Source organism: Silene latifolia, chromosome X, assembly GCF_048544455.1.
Source record: "Silene latifolia isolate original U9 population chromosome X, ASM4854445v1, whole genome shotgun sequence".
Taxonomy (NCBI): domain Eukaryota; kingdom Viridiplantae; phylum Streptophyta; class Magnoliopsida; order Caryophyllales; family Caryophyllaceae; genus Silene; species Silene latifolia.
In genome coordinates this window covers 341,913,384-341,934,812 of record NC_133537.1, presented here as the reverse complement: position 1 = coordinate 341,934,812, position 21,429 = coordinate 341,913,384, and the positions used below count along the sequence as shown (strand labels likewise).

The 21,429-nt window shown below is 36.7% G+C and overlaps 4 protein-coding genes across 4 annotated transcripts; 2 read left to right on the top strand and 2 right to left on the bottom strand.

Moving 5' to 3' along the window:
- The first annotated feature begins 242 nt into the window (after positions 1 to 242).
- LOC141619559 (auxin-induced protein 22D-like) lies at positions 243 to 1,659 on the top strand. Its single transcript, XM_074436574.1, has 3 exons — positions 243 to 577; positions 717 to 919; positions 1,242 to 1,659. The coding sequence occupies exons 1-3, from the start codon at positions 405 to 407 to the stop codon at positions 1,415 to 1,417; spliced, it is 552 nt and encodes a 183-aa protein (XP_074292675.1). The 5' UTR covers positions 243 to 404; the 3' UTR covers positions 1,418 to 1,659.
- Positions 1,660 to 6,538: 4,879 nt separating this feature from the next.
- LOC141619558 (putative receptor-like protein kinase At1g11050) lies at positions 6,539 to 9,813 on the bottom strand. The gene is made up of 2 exons (XM_074436573.1): positions 6,964 to 9,813; positions 6,539 to 6,802 (listed from the first exon to the last, which is right to left on the bottom strand). Exons 1-2 carry the CDS (start codon positions 8,871 to 8,873, stop codon positions 6,772 to 6,774), a joined length of 1,941 nt encoding a protein of 646 aa, XP_074292674.1. The 5' UTR covers positions 8,874 to 9,813; the 3' UTR covers positions 6,539 to 6,771.
- A 2,707-nt stretch (positions 9,814 to 12,520) lies between these two features.
- On the bottom strand, positions 12,521 to 17,485 carry LOC141619557 (light-inducible protein CPRF2-like). The gene is made up of 6 exons (XM_074436572.1): positions 16,965 to 17,485; positions 15,149 to 15,245; positions 14,386 to 14,563; positions 13,654 to 13,729; positions 13,450 to 13,575; positions 12,521 to 12,924 (listed from the first exon to the last, which is right to left on the bottom strand). The coding sequence occupies exons 1-6, from the start codon at positions 17,286 to 17,288 to the stop codon at positions 12,658 to 12,660; spliced, it is 1,068 nt and encodes a 355-aa protein (XP_074292673.1). The 5' UTR covers positions 17,289 to 17,485; the 3' UTR covers positions 12,521 to 12,657.
- A 1,708-nt stretch (positions 17,486 to 19,193) lies between these two features.
- Positions 19,194 to 21,305, top strand: LOC141619554 (uncharacterized). Its single transcript, XM_074436570.1, has one exon. It carries the CDS (start codon positions 19,293 to 19,295, stop codon positions 20,982 to 20,984), a length of 1,692 nt encoding a protein of 563 aa, XP_074292671.1. The 5' UTR covers positions 19,194 to 19,292; the 3' UTR covers positions 20,985 to 21,305.
- Positions 21,306 to 21,429: the final 124 nt, after the last annotated feature.

Here is a 21,429-nt window from a genome sequence, read left to right as displayed (position 1 = left end):
TGATTTCACTTTAGAGCAAAGTTATGGGGGTTATTTACACCAAAGTAAAGTTAAGGGGTTATTCTCACATTGATGCAAACTTAAAAGGCTAGTTTACCACTTTCCCGTTTATCGTTCTTGCCCGGGTTATACGTAATTCCGTACCTAAAATAATCCAATGGAAATGCGACACGTGTTACGTAACAACCCATGATTATTCTCCGTGTCTTTAGACATTGGACCCGTCATATTAAATTCCATTTATTCCCTACTTTCCTATATAACACCCTTCCTTAGACTTACGACCTAACAACTCAAACTTTTTCTCTCATTCAAAACTAAAAAAATTAATTTACATCACAAAAAAAAAAAATCTTAATTTTCTTAGCTTGTGTACGTTCTAAAACTCTAAGAAATTAAATATTATGGAGATGAACAAGAAAGAGATCGAGCACCAAGATACCGAGTTAAGATTAGGATTACCAGGTTCCGATATATCAAAATGCGTTAATAACAAAAGATCTTTTATTGATATCAAAGGAGAGTCTACTTCTAATAATGCACAAGATTGTGTAACAAAGAACACTCCTCCTCCAAAGTACGTATTTAAGTTACAGTATGACTTTTTATTAATGAAATGATTTAAAAACCCGTATTTTTATATTTTGCTTAGACAACTTTTTTGTAAGAAGTCGAGTTATTTAAATTTTGACTAATTTTCCGAATTGATTGTATAGGGCACAAGTCGTTGGATGGCCTCCAGTTCGATCATACCGAAAAAACTGTCTACAAACAATGAAAAAAGATGAAGAAATTGGAAACATGTACGTAAAAGTTAGCATGGATGGTGCTCCTTATCTTAGGAAGATTGATATGAAACTCTACTCTTGCTATTCACAACTCCTTAAGGCCTTGGAAGATATGTTCAAAGTTCAAGTTGGTAAGCACTAAAATCGACTCATATACTGTACTGTCTGAAACGATCCTTTTATATATAAAAACACTCAGAATCTCAAGTTATGAACAATGAAAAACGCGAAAGTTTTATTTGTTCCCCGTGAACATTTTTGCCCCTTAATCGTAAATTCTGGCCCTGTCACTGAATATATTACTGTCTCTTAGAAAAAATTTCGGAAGTTTTAACTATTAACCAAGAGTATGTATCCTTTACCGACAGTTAGGGCAGTTTTCTTCTTCTGGATACTGAAGGCAACTTAATAAAGTCGATAATAATAACTCGAGTTTGTTATTTGTTTATATAGGTGAATACTCAGAAAGCAAAGGATACAAAGGATCGGATTTTGTACCAACATATGAAGATAAAGATGGAGATTGGATGTTAGTAGGAGATGTACCATGGGAAATGTTCATTAATTCTTGCAAAAGGCTTAGAATTATGAAAGCTTCTGATGCTAAAGGCTTGGGTGGTTTGGAGTAATTAAATCTACAAATAATTTTTTTTTTTTGTTTTTGTTTTTTGGGTTTTAACTTTTTTTTACCATGCATGTAAATTTGAGAATATATCAAGTTTTGAATTTGGTAAATATAAGTTATGTAAATAGTTTTTTTTTTTTTACTCTTATCTCTTGGCTTTTGTACTAGAGTGTTGTATTTTTTTGTTAGTATGAAGTTACTTAAAGTTACATGTATAATAGTTGAAGCAAATAGTTTTTTTTACCACTCTTTGTAGCACTTCTTACTATTTACTAGATGTAATCATTCTAGTACAATTTTTTTTTAAAATTGCACTAATTCTTCTATGAGACGGCTCTAAGAGCACGTTAATAGTATTGTGTGACGTCTTATAATTTGTCCTAATTCACCTATAATTTGTATGAGACATCTTTTCATATTGGTGGCATTTCATAATCGTGTGAGAGATTTAACCTATTAGTCGTCATATAGTCTTATACTCCGTATATAATTTGTGTGAGACGGTAAAACTAACTCATTAAGCATATACGGAGTAGTAATTTATAAATAAATACACTTAAGCTGGTTAAAACTGTGACTTGATTTAATATAGATTGCCATTATTAACTTGTTTGGTTGACATAAGGGAACTAAAATTCCCGGGAACTTCAAGTTCACATGAATTTCCAATTCATGTGAATTCCCAAAAACTGTTTGGTTTGCATGTGGGAAGTTAATTCATGTGGGAAGTTCCAATGATCAAGGGGGCAGTGAGTGACTTCCCACATAATGGAGGAAGTAGATTCATGTGGGAAGTTCTACTTCCCATGATTTTGGCAACCAAACAACATCATGGTTTTACACTTCCTAGGAACTTTAAAATCCCATGATTTTAATGGGCAACCAAACAAGCCCAACATTATTATACGAACTGCCTAAGGATAATAACAATGGTAACAGACTAACAGTATCGTGCTACTTTTTTTTTTTACTACCACACACATCATGACACATATTTTTTTTTTTTCTTTTTGGCTAATGATAGAATTATTCCTTATTTTTACAATTTTACAAATTGAATGGGAATGCAAGGTTTATAGTCTAGCATATCCCACCCTCTATAGTACTATTGCTTATTAGTACAAAGATTGGCCAATAGTATGTAAAGTCATAATCAACTATTCATATATAGTTGACCATGATTTTCTTAAGATAATTAGAATAACGGTTCTTTTAACCTGTGCCCTAAAAACATACAATACACATTAGAAAAACCGAATAAATAATATACACAAATTATTACATAAGACTATTGTTTTCATACACAAGTTATCAAACAAGATCGTTATACTTGGTGGTGCTATCTCATTTTCCTTATCAATAATCTATGTATCTCATTGAAGTACACGAGTTATTGTTCTCATCATTTTGACAAACGATTAACTAAATAAAAGAAAATATAAAATATATTTATATCTCATACGAGTAATATTTAAAAGCAAGACGGTTTTACAATACACTATTCACAATTGGTTATTATTATGTTTTTCTTTTGTGTGTAACAACTCTAACAAGTCATAAAGTCGTTTTTAATGCTAAACGTATTTAAAACCTGATCATAAGCATCACCTTTTATGATTATCATTTATCAGTACTTATTAACTAAATTAGTTAACATCTGCCGAAAATTATTATATCGGAATATATTAAGATGACAAATCCACAACTCATAATAAGTCATGATTGAATTGATTCTCCACTCAAGTAGATGAATATAAACAATGGGCCGCGTTTTCAGTAGAGGAAGCTTTTAACCTACCAACAATATAATAGGAATAATTATAATAGTTGTGCCTTAACCATCACTTTAAAGTTTTGGTTGAGATGATTCAACTATCATGATATCAGAGCCAGTGTGACCGAAGGTCACAGGTTCAAATCCTGACAACCTCAAAACTCCTCAAAAACTCAAAGTGGAAACCCAGCACACGGTACGGGGGAGCCGGTGCACAACTAACCATTTTTCAAGCCCAATAATGGGCATTTGAGTGAGAGATCGTAATAGGAATAATTATAATAGTTGGGCCTCAACCATCACCTTAAGGTTTTGGTTGAGATGGTGCATCTATCACAATAATCTTTTAATTTCTTAGATTATATTATCTTTATATTTATTAAAGGACAAATTTGGGTGGGAATACAATGATTAATAATAGGGAAATGCTTAATAATAAAGTGGATTTTTGATTAAAGTAGTTGATTAAGTATAGCACTAATCAAGATCTCTGTCTATTAATCCTCAGACAAGATTGACTGTTAATTAAAGATTTAAATACTAAAAGCATCATTGAAAGCTAGTTGATCATTATAAAATGTTAACCCTACCAACCACTAGACATAAATAAACTATTTGTTTACTTTTTGATCATTAAAAATTATGATTATTTTTTCCCATTCAGCTGACTATTAAAGAAGTTTATTTTAAAGCAAAAACTTTTATTTGTGACTGTTGTAAATTACGACGAAATAAATGTGACCATTCTCTGATAAAAAATGACCACTAAACTTGAGGGTCACTTTTTTAATCAGAAAAACGATGACATTTTATGATATAAAATGTAAGTACTAAAAGAATGTACAATAATATCGAGTATCTTTTAACTAAACATATGCTGTATTCAAGGCCCTGTTTTTTCCAAACGTTAAATATGAAGGTTTTTTTTTATCTGTTAATACATTTTCATAATTTCTTTCAAAATATTACTCAAGTACCGCCAATATAATTATTTTAACGATTAATTTAAACAATTTATTAAAGTTTTGAGCAGAAGGGTAATTTATTCAAATGGACCGTTATCTTTAGCAAATATTCTTGGTTATAACCATCATAAGTTATAAGAACATTCACCTAATTTAAATAAGACAAAAATAAAAGACGAGTTATAATAGATCTTAAATTACGACGACGGTACGGGCTCACTATCGCACACATTTGGAATTCAGGGTCTAGTTTAGTGGGCTGTGGTGCTTAAGATGAGTGGGCTTTGGGGCTAAGATTGTGGGCCTGTGGCGGCCTTGAAGCTTGGTTACATTAGACTTTACAACTTTCGTATAAAACCGTCTTAGGTTAAGATGATCCAATAACAGGTCTCGAAATATACGAAACTCCGGCCTCTTGCCGACGAAGATATGAGCGTACTTTGTATTTGTTAAAAACTTTTATTTATGTGTTTTACTTTACTATCACCGTAGATAAGCTAGCTGACATCAGCAGTTGTCGACGAGTTTCCTTTGTGTATCTCCCAGGGAACATATGGATAACTTTGTCGTAAAATTTCCTTAAATCAAGTCCCTAATTATAGATAAGCTTCCTGACATCAGCAATTGTCGACGAGTTTCCTTTGTGTATCTCCCAGGGAACATATGGATAACTCCGTCGTAAAATTTCCTTAAATCAAGTCCCTAATTTTTATTAAAATCTAATAAGTTATGAGTTATCTAGATATAATTATAGATAAGCTAGCTGACATCAACAATTGTCGCCGAGTTTCCTTTGTGTATCTCCCAGGGAACATATGGATAACTACGTCGTAAAATTTTCTTAAATCAAGTCCCTAATTTTTATTAAAATCTAATAAAGCTATGAGTTATCCAGATATAATTATAGAAACCTTTTTTATTAAAATCTAATAAAGCTATGAGTTATCCAGATATAATTATAGAAACCTTATCTAAATAATTACCGTAATTCGAACAAATTAGTAGATAAGTACGAAACCATAATCCAAAATTATTATAAAAAAATATTATAGAAAAAAATCCGATATTTGTTCGAAAACTATATATAACAAACTCAGCTATTGTACATATCAACTCGATTTATATTTATTATTATTACATCCAATCTAATCTAAATTATATCGACAAGTAACGATGAAACGACGACAGGGTCAAGAACATGAAGACGCGGAAAAGCTGGAGCAACGACAACAGCAGGAACTGGAAAATGCGGAAAGGCTGATGCAACGAAAACAGGAACAGGAACAGGCGGAAAAGCTGATGAAACGGAAATTATGCAACCGGGAGTCAGCAAAAAAGGCGAGGGAGAGGAAGGAGAACCACATTGCGTGTCTCGAGAGCGAGATAAACAAACAGGAATACATAAACCGTGCTTTACAAACACACATTCAAGGATTAGAAAGTGTGATCAGGTCTAAGGATGCAATGATTCAGATTCTCAAGGAACAGACTGGACTCACCATGCAGGTTCCGTCTTATGAAACCGAGTACAATCTTCGCCGTCAGTTGTTGTTAGACGTTTGTCAAACAGCGTATACGGACGTCCCTCAAAATATGCTGGCTCCGCTTATACAAGAGTCCAATCATGGCGGTCCTGTTGATGCTCCGGAGATTTCTGAGATTTTGCTTACTCCATGGAACTATGTTGACGATTTTCAAATCTAGTGTTACGCGATCACTTAGCTCTAGCTAACATATCTCGTATAGTCATATATTAGGATATTTTTAACTTTCCTCGACATAATTTTTTTTTGTCGAGGATACTATAGTAGCCAAGCTAAGGCGATACTCGTTTTTACGGTATCGCCTTTAGAGGAAGCGCGGCTAATTTATTTCTTTCGTTTTTCCTAGTAAATGGAAACATAAGCTTGCTAGAATAATATGGTCGTCTATATATATGTTTATATTATATATTATATGATTTCGAAATTTTTTCGTCTCAATTTCTGATTTTTGTTAATAAAGATTATGCTACAATATTCATACATATGTAATTCAGACCACATCCTCTACGCACAAAGAAAAAAAAGGTAAACAAATGACTGGGACGGAAGGAATAGTTTTTAACTGCCAAGAAAGAACACGTTCAAACCGCTTATGATTTGATCAAAAGTCGAGTGAATCTCTCGGAAAATAGAGTCCTGTCTTGGGTATGTGGGGGCGACTGTAAGCATACTGACCTTGTGCTTCAGAAACAAAGAGGCGGTTTCCTGATTCTTACCAATAAAGGCCCTAACGAGTCGTTGGGCCATCAGAAATGGAAACCACTGAGTACTAAGTTATATAAATATCGCACAAAAAAAGACGCCCTGCGTTAAAACTTAAATTCAGACGGCCAGACGATGGGTTGCTCCATAAGAAATTTACTGTATCATTTACATTCTTTTTCTTTCACAAGTTCATTGACAGATATATGATATTATACTCGTCTAACTAACATGCCGCTTCCCTCCGAATAATTTCCTAAAGAAGGAAAGTAAGACAAAGAGCAAGGAAATAGTGTCGTACCAGGGTCGTATTTTGACAGTGATTCGACATTTTCCTCATTTACAGCAGATACAATTGACGGAGCTTCATCTGCTAATCTCTGATACTATTTGCCCAATGCGCCCTGTAGTTACCAAATCAACAAATGAATATTGAACAGTCTTCAACAATCTCGTCGTCTTTGAGTTATATAGCAGACAAAGGTAGGCCTCCAGCTCTCGGCCTGTTTTTTACTTCGGTATATAGCAATTGGAAGAGTCAAATTCTGTGGTAATTAGTAATTACCTTAGCATCTCTATTGAATTTAACTGGAGCCCACTCAGCACAGGCGAAATGCTGAAAGGGTTACCATCGCGAAACGATGGGTGTCCGAGAGGCATAGGCCTATCGGGAATTGGAGGAACTTCAATGTCGCCTTCCAACATTTTTAGCGCATCTGAAATCGTAGGCCTCAAAGCAACCATGACATGGGCACAAAGGATACCAACACGGACAAACCGTTCCATTATCCCCTTCGGATTGAGTTCCATGTTATCCCCTTCTTTCAACAGAAATGCGTCAAAAACCTCTTCGGCTTTTCCTTCCTTTACCAAAGACCACGCCCAGTCGGTTATTAAAACCGTGTTAGATGACCCTAGTGCTGACAGATCAAGCGCTCTTCTACCACACATAATCTCTAAAACTACCACCCCGAAACTGTAGACATCACTTTTATCAGTTAGTTGCCCGTATAGTGCATATTCGGGGGCTAAATACCCGTGAGTGCCCGCCACTCGGGTGGTGAGATGAGAATTTCCTTCCTTAATTTCTTTTGCTAACCCAAAATCCGCCACCCTTGCTCTCATATCGGCATCAAGGAGGATATTAGTCGCCTTGACATCTCTATGGTAGATTGGCGGTTTTATTCCGTAATGGAGATAAGCTAGCCCCTTCGCGACATCCAATATTATACTTTTCCTCTGCGGCCATGTTAATGGTTTCCGTATTGCTCCACTCCTGTTCACCGAGGCATAGAAGAGATGGTCATCGAGATTTCCATTTGGCATATACTCGTAAACCAGAAATCTTTCACTTCCCCCGTCATCATCATGCCCGCCCTCATCATGCATACAACATCCTCGAAGAGGCACTAGATTTCGATGCCTCAAATTGCTAATTATCTCCACCTCGTTTCGGAAATCAGAATCTCCCTCAATAGTTGGTTCTGTAATCTTCTTGACAGCAACTGTTGTCCCATCTTGTAATGTTCCCTTATAGACCACCCCAAAACCGCCACGACCAATGAAATTCTTCTGTGAAAAGTAATTTGTCGCTTTTTCAAGCTCTTCAATCGTAAACCATATTGCCCCGGTATTGGGCCGCATTCTAGGCCTACTTCCTTGCTCTGCATCAAAATCAGGCCCACCAGGTCCACTACCCTTCGACTTCTGCTGCTGCTGCTTTCGGTAATACCAAAAGGCAAGAGCTACTGAGCAGATGATAAGAAAAACAGCGACAGCAGAACCAGCCAATCCAAAATGGAGCTGTGCATGACTGTTATTCTTAGACACAGGAGCCGAATTCAGCGAAAGCTGGAATATACATGAACTTGTCCCAACACTTTCAGGGCCAAACTTGTTGACGATTCCACCAGCATACAAAATTGTGAAATAAAAGCACTCCAGGGAATGTGACGTATTTCCATCAATTGAAATCAACTTAGATTGGACCCTGGTACCCGCAGTATAGCAGGTATCACACGCCGTGAGATCTGACAGATCCGGCTGACAGTTCTGATCTAGTGAAGTATTCGTACCAATCTTATCGTCCCAATCTTGGAGGGACTCAATACCAGCACAAACATTAGGAGCGATTACAAATTGTGAAGGCGTGAAACATTCAGACGTCAAATTCGGGGAAAGAGACATAGCATTAAGCTTGGACTGAAAGTCAGATATGCACGCCATTGACGTTGGCAAATCTCGGAGCCCAAACAGATGAGTATTCTTGAGATTTTTGGCAAGTCCGATTCCAAACAAACTCAAAAGAGTTTGACAACAATGAGATCCTAGGCCATTTTCCGAAACTTGAGCATGACACTGTGAACTGTTCCAAGGGAGTGTTTCCACATAACTTACATCTATAGGACACTTGGACGCCAAACAAAACCCCGATAAACTAGCCAAAATCAACGCCGCAAGCCCCAAGTACTTCATTACTTGAATAGTTTCACTCAACTACCACACAACCTAGCATCAATCAACCTATGACCAATTCACTAAAATAATCAAAACCCACTTCATATTTCATCCAAAAATTTCGCCTTTCTTTTCCCTTCTATCAATCAACCTATGACCAATTCACTAAAATGATCAAAACCCACTTCATATTTCATCCAAAAAATTCGCCTTTCGTTTCCCTTCTATCAATCAACCTATGACTAATTCACTAAAATGATCAAAACCCACTTCATATTTCATCCAAAAATTTCGCCTTTTCTTTTCCCTTGTATCAATCAATCACCACACTGGTAAAACCTGAACAATTTCCTATATGCTATCAACAATCCACCATCAAAATGACCAAAACCCAATTCATTTCTCCCCTCAAAAAGCTCAATTTCAATATTACCCTTTTCTTAATCGACAAATTCTTATGTAAGACGGTCTTCCACTAAAAATTACTAAAACGGATTTTCAAGTAACTAACTTTTCCCTTAAATGGGTTATAAGACGGCCTTACAGAAGAATAACTCGACAAATTCGTCTCAATCAAACAAAATACACCAACCCACTTATTTTTTTTTACACCATCAACAAACTATACCATCAAAATAACCTAAACCCAAATCATTTCTCAACTAAAAAACTCAATCTTTGAATTTCCCTAATTTTTTTTTTTACTAAATCAAGCTAAATAATTGATTAATAAACTACAACTAAACAAAATTAAGCAAATAAAGTACAGAATTAATTAATTGGATGCTATTAAATCTTAAAAAGAAAGCAACTTTACCCAAAATTTGCAATGAGAGGTGATGTAATTAGAAAGAGTGGCAGTTGGTTTAGGAAGAGAGAGTCGTGTGAAATTCTGTACGAAAGTTTTGAGTCAAACAAAAAGAACCCACCTTTGGTTAGGTTGTGGACTTTTTTGAGTGTATGGAGCAGACATTTGGGTGATTGGTATACCATTGTTTAAGACGATTTTACACAAATATTTTAAGACGGACTTTCTATTTAACTAACTTTTAAAATTTATAAGGTATATTTAAGGTAGTTGAGATTTATTCTACTCTTTAGGACCATTTTATACAAATATTAATGAATGAAATTTTTTGTTAATTAAATATTATAGAATTTATGGGCCATATTTTAGGTAGTGGTAGTTACCGTGTGCTGTTGTTGTATGATACTACGAACAAAAAATAACTATTTATGTTAAAAAAGTAAAAAGGTGGTCACTTTTGACATATAATTTTTTTTTTTTTTTTTTTGGTGACAAGTGAATCTGAAGTAGCTTTTTTTAGTGCGCATTAGGTAAAAACTCGATATACATGATAGCCTAAAAATCACATAAAATTGTTATTTGTCATAAAATGCTCATTTATGATCGTCGTATCATATGACGATCACATTTAGATATAAAATGATCATTTTTTTTATCGTATAGTATCATATAAAGATCATATTTAGGTAGTTGAGATATATTTGTTTTTTTGGTCTAAACCATCCGGTAATCCGAACCACATTGGGCCGACTAATCCGGATTTCGGGGCGTGTCCAAGGATTACGGTATTTAAACTCCTCCCAATCGCAATTATGGGGGATCGATCCGCAGACCTCCCTACCAAGCGCAGCCCCATGCTACCACTGCGCCAACCAACGATGGGTAGTTGAGATATACTTCCTCCATTCAACTTCACTCTACCACTTTGTTTTTTTCACGTTCGCCAACGCGTATTTTGTACGGTAAATATCGTTAGCTACGTATTTGCTAAAATTATAAAAGTTATATATTTTTAATGTACTCGTAAAGACGAATCAAACAAGATCTCACATGAATATATTTTCACTTATGTATCGAGAGAAAATCGAGATTGAATGTTCATTTATGAATAGTGTAAAAAATAGAAATAGGTAGAGTGGAGTTGAATGGAGGAAGTATTTGTATAGTGGAGAAATTATTGGAGTGTGTTTCACGGTGCACTAGTGGTAAATTGGTAATGGATGTAATGATGAATATTATAATGATTGGCGAGTAAGTTGTACGCGCTGTGTTGTAGGACACTATTATTCCATCATGATGATTTAGAGAGATATTCTTTGTGGCTGCTTATATTACTAGTAAGGACAACGCTGTAATGCTGTGAATCTAGAGACGTCTTTAAAGCAAGCCACATAATTTGTCAATTATTTAGGATTTTTTTTTATGACAGACATATCTATCTTAAGATTATTGCAAGTCTATAAATTTTAAGTTTAAGAGGAATAGTAAGCGTTTTAAATGAGAATTTATGCTTAAGATTATAATGAGTTAAATCTATATATTTATATAGACGGGATAAAAAAATTTACTAGTCTCTAGATATTCTGCTTTTGTCCTATCTATTTTATTTAACAAGTTTAAGTTTATGACAGATATAATTTGTAGTTGTTTTGTTATGTCAAATGAGTCGAGATTATCAATTAGGGAGATAATTTAAACTTGAAACCTATCGTTCATATAGAGGTGATTAAATACAGGCTTGAGTTGAACATGTCCGGGACTAACACGATTTGTTTGGCTCACGGATATACTGGTTAACGAGTTTTGGACGGGTTCATGAGCCAGGTCTTTATAAAGTTTAGAAAATACATTGTCCAAGCTCGCTTTGTTAGCGCGCCGGACAGGGCGGCTCTAATGGCTCATCCACTCGTCTGCCTGACTGACTGCAATTTTATATGAACATAAACACGAAATATAAGGATCTTGAAACATGCATTCATTAAATGCTTGCTGCCATCTCCATGTGTGTCTCTTTCTGGTTTCCTTATGACATGAAATACCACACCAATTTTGGATCACATTTCAGCATCTGTTTCCTGGTGTACAACCAAGGTATAAGAATCCGAGCTTATATGTATTTTTTCTGAGTTAATTTAAATTTCATGTTTTTAATGTGTAAATGGATGAGCTCAATACTTTCTAATAAAGCTCATATTATTTATCACAAAGCTCAGATTCTACACCGTACAACATATACAACTGGTTGTATAGTCCATGAATTGAATTCTACAGCCATTTTCGATCACCTTTCAGTAGACTGAGGAGTTCTTTCTTGACGGGTCGAGGTTAGTTTGAGATCATACGTAGTACTCCATAGTTATTACGGTCACTATCGCCTGGCATCGAAGGGAATTTCTAATGACGATGTATCTTATACATCGTCAGTAGACTATTTGGTGCTAAGTTGCATTAGGTGAAATGTAAGGTTATTGGAATGTGCGGAATTCCAGGATCGAATCTGACCGACACTTTGGGATTACTAATCGATAATATATTCTAGCTTTGTCTTTTAAAAGTTCGTATATATTTGGTAATCTGTTTATCGGAATCTAATTGCCTCAATTATGTCTATTTACAATCAACTTTCTCAACTAAGAAAGCAAAAGGAAAATATTTATTCTAAATGTTTGTCTCGAGTACACTGCATGGGGACGAAGAGTTGGGTGGAGCAAGGATTTTAGGTGCTCGGGTTCCTTGCGCCGCTCAGTCAAGTCTGCATCGCCATGAAAAGTACACGAGTCAAACAAAGTCCTTTAAGAGGTCGTTACCTGATTTACGCAGACTGCCTGCTAAAATCAGGAGCTCACGCGATGCTTGATTATTAGCAATGACTTTTGGCTCGAGAAAGGAAAAGAATAGCATTTTACATAACGGTACAGGTGGTAAATGGTAATACATAATGAATCCAGTACAGGGAATTTACGCAGTAATGTTAAACCTTTAATGTCTGCGCGGTCACTGCTCAGAGCCACCGTGTGGGCTACCTTGATACAATCCTCCATGGATTGAAGAGCTTCTTGAAGTGGGCCCAGGGCAAGGGTTATCAACTGGCTGGTAGAAATGAGGTTGCTTAAGGTTGTGTTGCACAGGCACGGCAGCATCAGCTGTGTCTGAAGGGTTTCCGTTGAAGGCTGCCATTCCCATTGCAGATATCTCCGACATGGCTTGTAGCAAAGGATTCATACCAGTGACTCTCTTCACTGTCTCCTCAGCCATTTTTACCTGATGAGAAACGCAAACCAGTAAGAGCCTACGATCCCGACATCTGGCTAAATAGATTTGGCAAACGAACCGAACCGTTTAAGTACAGGTTTGTCTAGCTTTTTTTTTCCCCGATCAAGTCACCTTAAGTCGTCAATTATGGATTGTGACTAAAAGTTTTTGTTTCAGATTGGCTAACTCAGGCTATTTCGGGTCAGCAGTAAAACCACAGATCGAGTCTACTTCAGTTTTTTTTTTTTTTTTTTTTTGATGACGAGGGGTTTAATCCCCCCGGGCACATGCAATACCCTGCAAACCACGTGTGCAAGGCAAGACATCTCTTAGGATGGCAGGTAACCGCAGCACTCCCGTGTAGGGAGTCGAACCCGGGACCTCTCAATTCGTTGCCAATTGCAACGCTTTGAGGCACTCCCGCGCTCCACTACACTCAAGCCACTTTGGTTGAGTCTACTTCAGTTCTGCTAAGTTTTAAAAAGAAAAAAAAGAAAGAAAGAAAGAAAGAAATCTGGGCAAATAGATGCATACTTTTGCCCGTAATGTCTCAACATCGGCTTTTAATACCCTGTTGTCCACTGCAGCCTCGTTAAACTTCTGGCTGATGTCAGTTAGACGCTTCAATAGTGTGGAGTTTTCCCCTCTCACCTGAGAAACCTATTATAGAGAAGACGGGTCACCAAAGCTGATAGACGTAAATCGTCACTGTGAAATTACTTGCAAGTGAGATAGTACCTGGGTTTCAAGTTCAGTTAGTTGTGCCTGCTTTCTCCTCCTCGATCTCCTAGCTGACTCTCTATTTGACAGCATTCTGGTTTGCATAACATTTGTAGACAAAGTTCATAAAAGAGTGAATGGGTAAACCATGGCTATCATACCAGAAATCAGGCCGATAGTACTGTCTTGGCCGAAATAGAACTGACACACAACGAATGAAAAAAAATTAAAGGTGCATGAAAAGGACGAGCATATATAGGAACTAAATTAATTTTAAATTGTCTGCGACTTCTGAAGTTTTAGACTCACAAAGTCACAATATTATGAGCCACAAATTACTGAGTAAAGAGAATCAACGCTTGAAAAAAATTTGCAACGAAGAGACTATTGATATATAACTGAGACACATGTTATTGAAACTGTACGAAAACAGAGAGATGCAAGATCTCAGATAAAAATGACATATTTTGGTTGCGGAGTTTGTGCACTTCATGACTTCATACCATTTCAGGACAAACTCTATATTCGATATGCAGATAAACAAGGCTACACATAAAGTCGTGATGTAGCTCACTAGCTCAGCATCTTGAAAGCCAACACCAAACTATTCTGTGGACTAATGCTTTGTTATGGTTCTAGTGCGGTGCCAACAGCAAATTTACGTATTCTGCCTTTCAGACCTAAAACACGAACACTGGAAAGGTGGAAGAATGATTTCATAATATGTATGGTTAAAGAAAATGCTCTCACCTCCTTACACGCTTTACATCAGTAGGGTCCGTGTTGTCCATTTCACCCTCTACTTCATCATCATCCGACTGATCTGATGAATAGCTTGTAGCCTGCTTGGCCTGAACAATGGGCTTCTTTTGCGTCGTAGGAATAGAAGGGGTTCCAATGGGCCCTACACCACCCTTAGCTTGGGAACCTAAAGCGCATAGGAAGTCATAACTCATAACTACATATACTTTCCTCTTCAACAAATTCTAATATAAAAACTCACACCAAAAAGGAAAGCAAGCCGACCAAATCCGACAAGGTAACAACGTTTCATACTTTCATCAACTTTGTTTAGCATCATTAGAAAGCATACAATTTGTGCTCCAAATTCCACATGCATATCGATTTCTATGTCTACCCAGATCTGTGTTCGATAATACATGGCATAATTAAGTGAAAAGACGTTTAAGATTTCACTTGTCCTCCATGTTGCAATTACATACTGAATGCTCTGGGCAGTGGGCACACAACTGCATATACTTGTGTTGAACAACAGAAAGTTTTCTCTGATCCAGTCAACATATATATTCAAGTGTTTTTCCAGCCCTTTAATGATTAAGTGGTTAACAGCTTTTAGAAACATCAGAAATGTTGAAGCTAAGAACGACAAGGTGCAGAGCCAATCACAGACGCAGTCAAAAAAGAAGTCGCGAATAGCCACCCAGATAATACTTCAACATGTACTAATAAAGATCACTTTGGCTATGTATTAGCGGAGAGAGCGGACACCAACCTTTGCATGGAGGACGGGTACCAGATTGTGCTTCCACAGCGCCTTGTGTTACAGTTTCTGTGGCAGCAGTAGAACCCTGATTTACTACGAAGGGTGCCTGTACATAAATGACTGGGAATCAAACGACAGGTGTAAACACAAAGGAGACCAACCAAACTAGAAACACACATTTTGAAAACAAATAAAAGCTTGTGTCGGCACTGAGACGATCTGACCCTTTATGTACCTAAGCCACTTATGAGACTCTTCCTTCGCGTTCATCCATGAGTTCTGACTACAATTTCTTATAGTTTCTAAATTCCGGTATAACTTATTCTACACATACAGTGCCCCCTGCCAACGGTCTTGTTACTCTTATACAATCGACTTAACCTCTATAAAATTACTTCGTACTAGCCATTGAATTAAGTCATGTTTAAACGTTTACGTTCAAAATACTAAAGCTACGAAATTTAATCGACAAGAAGACCCTCAGGGTGTGTTTGGATAGCAAAAATGGAGGGAAAGGGAGGGGAGGGGGAAGGAGGGAAGGGAAAGGGAGAGAAGGGAAGGGGAGGGGGAATGGGGTGTGGGTGTTTGGATACAATTTCCCTCCAAATCTTGCCTATTGTGGAGAGATTTTGATTAGGCTTGGAGGAGGGAAATTGGATCCCTCCAAATCTCTCCCCCCTTCATTTCCCTCCACCCTAATTTCCTATCCAAACAAGGCATTTTAAATCCCCTATTTCCCCTCCCTTTCTTTTCCCTCCAAATCATTCAATCCAAACACACCCTCAAGTCTCAAAGTAAAGAGAGCCAGAACCGAAAAAAAGCTTCAAACTTTAACCCTGACCCTGACCCTCAAGTCTCAACGTAAAGAGAGCCAGAACTAAAGAGATTTGGAGGGAATCAATTTCCCTCCTCCAAGCCTAATCAAAATCTCTCCGCAATAGGCACGATTTGGAGGGAAATTGTATCCAAACAACCACAATCCATTCCCCCTCCCCTTCCCTTCTTTCCCTTTCCCTTCCCTCCTTCCCCCTCCCTTCCCTTTCCCTCCACTTTTACTATCCAAACACACCCTTATACAATCCATTTAACCTCTATAAAACGTACTAGTCATTGAATCATGTCATGTCCAAATGCTTAGTTCAAAACGGAAAAGCTTCGAATTTAAAGGAAATAAACAGCAGAAAACCACCTCAAACACAAGCTCCCCAAATCGACGACAGTACCCTCACTAGAAACAGAGCTTCAACCCAATAAAGCTTTGGACTTTAACCCGAAAATGCAGCATTACTTAGTTACCCGTCCCTGACCTTATCCTATCATTACTCGATTTTCCTGAACTAAACTTCCAGACCGCAGAAATAAATAAATAATACTCACTCCGTCTCAGTCAATAGTAAATTTAAGCTTAAAAAATAAACTACCTAACACAATTTTCTAGTTCAATACTCATTCCGTCTCAGTCAATAGTAAATAAGCTTAAAAAATAAGCTACCTAACACAATTTTCTAGTTCAATAGTCACTCCGTCTCAATCTTTTGTTCGCCTAATTAAAATATCAGTCACGCAAAATAACAAAAAAGTAAATAAATGACTGAGACGGAAAAGTAAATAAATGATTGAGACAGAAAAAGTAATCCGTAATAAACTCTAACAATCAAATCAAGTAATCAACCTCAAACATAAAGCTCAACCTAAAAAGTTACCAAACAGTTTGACTAATCTCGAGCCTAGCTTTGACCGAACTAATCCTATCCAAATATCCAATACCGAAAACGCCAATCAAATGAGATCAAAAATCAAGAAACAAGTGAAAAGACGAAAATACCCTGGTGAAAGCGACAGCAGCACAAGCTAAATTAAGCCGATTTTTGAGAAAAGCTTGGTACTCCTCCGACGACACGTCAGCAACAACGTCATCATCCTTAATATTAATACTATTATTATTGTGATTGTGATTGTGATTTTTGATCTCGACGACGTCGTTTGGAGAAGAAGAATCATGTTGTTGAAGGAATTTCTGGAAGGCCCATTCGGATTCGCTTCGGTTCATCATCTTCGGGTCGGAGTTAATTGGTGGTGGTGGTGGCGGAGGAGGAGAGTCGGACCAGAATTGGTCGGATATATCGCCTACGGAGAATATCCGATCCATTTTTTTTAATGAGACCGTCTCGTACAAGAATTTGTGTTAAGTAAAAAAAATGAATTGGAATGATTTACGGTTTGTTATGAGTAGTTACGGTGGGTAAAATTTATAATTGAGTGTTTTGGTGGGAAAGATTGGGGAGGGAAGAGGAGAGGAAAGTGGGTTTTAGGTAAAGTGATTTTTTCAATCAATGGATGACATACACAGATACACTTTACATGCCAACTCTTTTTGACTTGTTAATTGAGTAAGATTGGATTCTTTTGAATTGAAATTGTCTGAATTAAATTAAACTAAATTTAATAGAGTTGAACTAAATTTAATGGAGTTTAATCGAATTAAAGTAAAAGTTGATTTGTGAAGAGAAGAGCTAAACTTAACTGAATAAAACTGAACTAAACTGAAATTAAGTCCAAAAAAAAAGGTCTACTAAAATTCAGTAGACCTCCCTTATGACGGCGCAAAAAAAAAATTATGATGAAAAGTGATATTTAGAAATTTTTATTTATCCTATAATGATTACAGTACATTCATAAAATAAGCACATTTTAAAGGTCTACAAATGAGAAATTATGTTGGAGTTTACAATCTAACTAAAAATGTTTGAATTGATTTTATAATGCTTTAATTAAATTAAATAGAATTGATTGAATTTAAAGAGTAGAACTAAATCAATCGATGAATTTGAAGTATAAAAATGAAGTGGATTGAACGGATTTGAAATGAATAAAGCTTATGGAAACTGAAATCGAGTAGTCCAAAAGAACTGGATTTCACTAGGAAAGAGCTAAACTAAAGGGAATTGAGCTGAATTGAACTAAATTAAGGTTATGTTTGACAAGGCATTTCAGATACCTGATTTGACCAATCAACCTGATTTGACTAATATTTCAGGTAGTTATTTTACTTAGTACTGTTTGGTAAAGTCATTTCAGGTACCTGAAATGAAAAGCTACTCTAGATAGCTTTTTAAAGTTTCAGGTAGCTGAAATGTTCTACTTTATATATTTACCCGTTATTTAAATTAATTTATTATAATTATTAATGTCCTTTTATGTCATTTTATAAAAAAATCAGTTATCTTTTCAGTTAGTTTTACCAAACACTTTACAATTAATCAGTTACCTTATTAATTTCCAATTTTCAGCTAGCTTTTCAGGTACTTTTTTAATTCCAGTCACCTTATAAAGTTTCAGGTATCTTTTCAGGTTTCAGGTACCTTTTCAGTCAGTTTTATCAAACAGAGCCTAAACCGAATAGAGCTCAAGTAAGAGTTACTCTAAGTAGAGTTGAGCTAAATTGATTTTAGTTGAATTGAATGCAGTTGAATTTAAGCAGAAAAAACATGACATAAATCCGCTTCCAATGTCATAAATTCATTTTTTTTTTTTTGAAACCCAAAGGGGTAATTGCATATCATTAAGCAATAAGACAATCAACAACATTAGGCAACTTCCCGAACCAAACAGTTTTTCCTATAGCTAGTTTAGCTACCGGTAAAACATGCGCGAGAGCATGAGACAATCAACAACATCGAGCAACTTCCCAAATAGTAATTTTTTTCAGCATTATTTAAAAAAATAAAAAATAAAAAATAAATAAAAAGAATAGAATAAAAAAACACAAATTCTAAATTCTTGTTTGTGACGGCACATATCCGTCACTTTTGAGTGACGGATACCATTTTACCTCACAAAGTACCCACTTTTTCTCTCTCTGCAACACTATTCATGTGGTCCCCTTTCTCCACTAACCCATTTTGTTACCATTTTATCTCACAAAATATCCGCCACAAATGGTAACCCGTCACAAGGGAGACCAATTGATAAAAAAAAGTGAAGAAAATACTAACATGTGTGGTCCACTGGTCCTATCAGATTTCTATCCCCAACTGAGAGGATTTCACAGGAGCCACACCCTGTATTCTTAACAAGACACCCTTATCTAAATCACACAAAGACTGATTAAATTTCATGTACTTTTTATTTTTCCAAATAATTATTAATTTTCATGGCTGCCCTTCTGCAATCCATATCCCCGATCACGAATCCGACTCGAGAAACACCCCGAAAAGCGTGTTCTTTCTTCTCCCATATCCCAAATTTACATACAGTTTCGCTGAATGCCGGGTTTTCCAGGGTACTAGCATCCAACAACATTACTACTGTTTCATCCAATACAGTGTTTACTTTACCGAATTGGCGGTCTGCGAAGCCGGATCTCAAGGCGAAAGATGTCAAGGTTAATGACGCGTTTCTGTACTTGGAATATATGGTTGAAAAGGGGAATAGACCGAATAAGGGACAGGCTACTCAGTTGCTGTATGATCTCTGCAAGATGAGTAAAGTTCGGAAAGCGATCAGAGTGATGGAAATGATGGTTGCGTCAGGAGTCAGACCTGATGCTACGTCTTATACTTTCCTGGTGAATCATCTGTGTAAGCGTGGGAATGTCGGGTATGCGATGCAGTTAGTCGAGAAAATGGAGGATTATGGTTATCCGACTAATACAGTCACGTATAATTCGCTTGTTAAGGGAATGTGTATGCTCGGGAATCTGAATAAGAGCTTGGAACATTTGGAACGGTTGCAGAAGCGAGGTTTGCAGCCGAATGTGTTCACTTACTCGTTTTTGCTGGAAGCTGCGTATAAGGAACGGGGAGTTGATGAGGCGATGAGGCTGTTGGATGAGATCATTGCCAAAGGTGGGAAGCCGAATCTGGTCAGTTATAATGTTCTGATGACCGGTTTGTGTAAGGAAGGCCGTATTGAAGAGGCCATCCGATTTTTCAGGAATCTACCGAATAAAGGGTTTCATCCCAATGTCGTTACTTATAACATTCTTCTGAGGACGTTGTGCTATGACGGGCGGTGGAAAGAAGCGTATGATCTTCTAGCTGAAATGGACGAAGGAGCTCGCTCTCCATCCACTGTCACATACAATATTCTCATCGCTGCGTTGGCTCTTCACGGCCTAGTAGATCACGCATTTGCAGTACTCGAGGAAATGATGAAGGTAGGATTCAAGCCCAGTGGAGCGACCTATAATCCGATCATAGCTCGACTCTGCAAAGACGGAAAAGTCGATCAAGTTAGTAAATGCTTGAATGAGATGATTCTTCACCAGTGTTATCCCAACGAGGGAACGTATAATTCTATTGCCGTCCTCTGTGAATCAGGAAAAGTTGAAGAAGCATTTTCCATGATACAAAGCTTGTGCAGTCTAACAAATTTATCAACTAACGAATTCTACAGAAGCGTAATTATGAGTCTGTGCAGGAAAGGGAATACATACCCTGCATTCCTGTTGCTGAATGAGATTATCGCTTACGGATTCACCCCTGATTCCTTCACATACTCAGCTCTTCTCAAAGGATTGTGCAATGAAGGTATGACTGATGCAGCCATTGAAATTTTCGGGATCATGGAAGAAAACGAGTGTTGGCCAGACGTCGACAATTGCAATTCTCTAATTGTCGGACTATGCAAATGCCAAAGAACTGATGTGTCCTTGGATATCTTCCAAATGATGGTAATGAAAGGGTATAGGCCGAATGAAATGACTTACACGATCCTTGTCGAAGGCATAGCTCATCAGGGAGAAAGGGAGCTTGCTGCAAATGTTCTGGAACAATTGTACGAGATGCAAGCGGTGAGTCGCAACACTGTCGAAAGGCTTGCATTGCAGTATGATCTCCAGTAAGTCCATTTGTAAGCGAGGAAAGTATCACCCTCTCACATGCCCTTCGGGTCCAGACGGTTTTGAATTATATAGGTGCAGAGAATTGACTTGATGAAGTATTTAACTTTTTACATCTGTACACTTATTTTTTAAGATTAGTCGCTTTCAAATTAAAAGATGAAATATTTAACTTATGTACATCTTTACACTTCTTAATAATAATATACGAGTATGTCGTTTTCGAATGACATTCAAATCAAGTTAGTATTCAATTATTTTTCAAAATAATTTTGGGTACAAAATCGTGTTCTTGTAGAAGAATTCGGAAGATGACTAGCAACAGATTAAAAAGAATTGGGATATTCTCTCGTGTACCCCTGAACTTTTACGTTTTCTAAGGTGTACCCCCTCGTTTTTCACAAAAAAACTTTGACCGACAATAATTCTCTGTTACGAGTTCAGAAAA

Coding starts and splice junctions, on each gene's coding strand:
- LOC141619558 (XM_074436573.1), bottom strand. CDS start 8,873: ATGAAGTACTTGGGGCTTGCGGCGTTGATTTTGGCTAGTTTATCGGGG. Junction 6,803..6,963: donor AATTCAATAGAGATGCTAAG/GTAATTACTAAT, acceptor TGGTAACTACAG/GGCGCATTGGGCAAATAGTA.
- LOC141619559 (XM_074436574.1), top strand. CDS start 405: ATGGAGATGAACAAGAAAGAGATCGAGCACCAAGATACCGAGTTAAGA. Junction 578..716: donor AAGAACACTCCTCCTCCAAA/GTACGTATTTAA, acceptor TTGATTGTATAG/GGCACAAGTCGTTGGATGGC. Junction 920..1,241: donor TATGTTCAAAGTTCAAGTTG/GTAAGCACTAAA, acceptor TTGTTTATATAG/GTGAATACTCAGAAAGCAAA.
- LOC141619554 (XM_074436570.1), top strand. CDS start 19,293: ATGGCTGCCCTTCTGCAATCCATATCCCCGATCACGAATCCGACTCGA.
- LOC141619557 (XM_074436572.1), bottom strand. CDS start 17,288: ATGGATCGGATATTCTCCGTAGGCGATATATCCGACCAATTCTGGTCC. Junction 13,730..14,385: donor GATGTAAAGCGTGTAAGGAG/GTGAGAGCATTT, acceptor TATGCAAACCAG/AATGCTGTCAAATAGAGAGT. Junction 12,925..13,449: donor TTGAGACATTACGGGCAAAA/GTATGCATCTAT, acceptor GTTTCTCATCAG/GTAAAAATGGCTGAGGAGAC.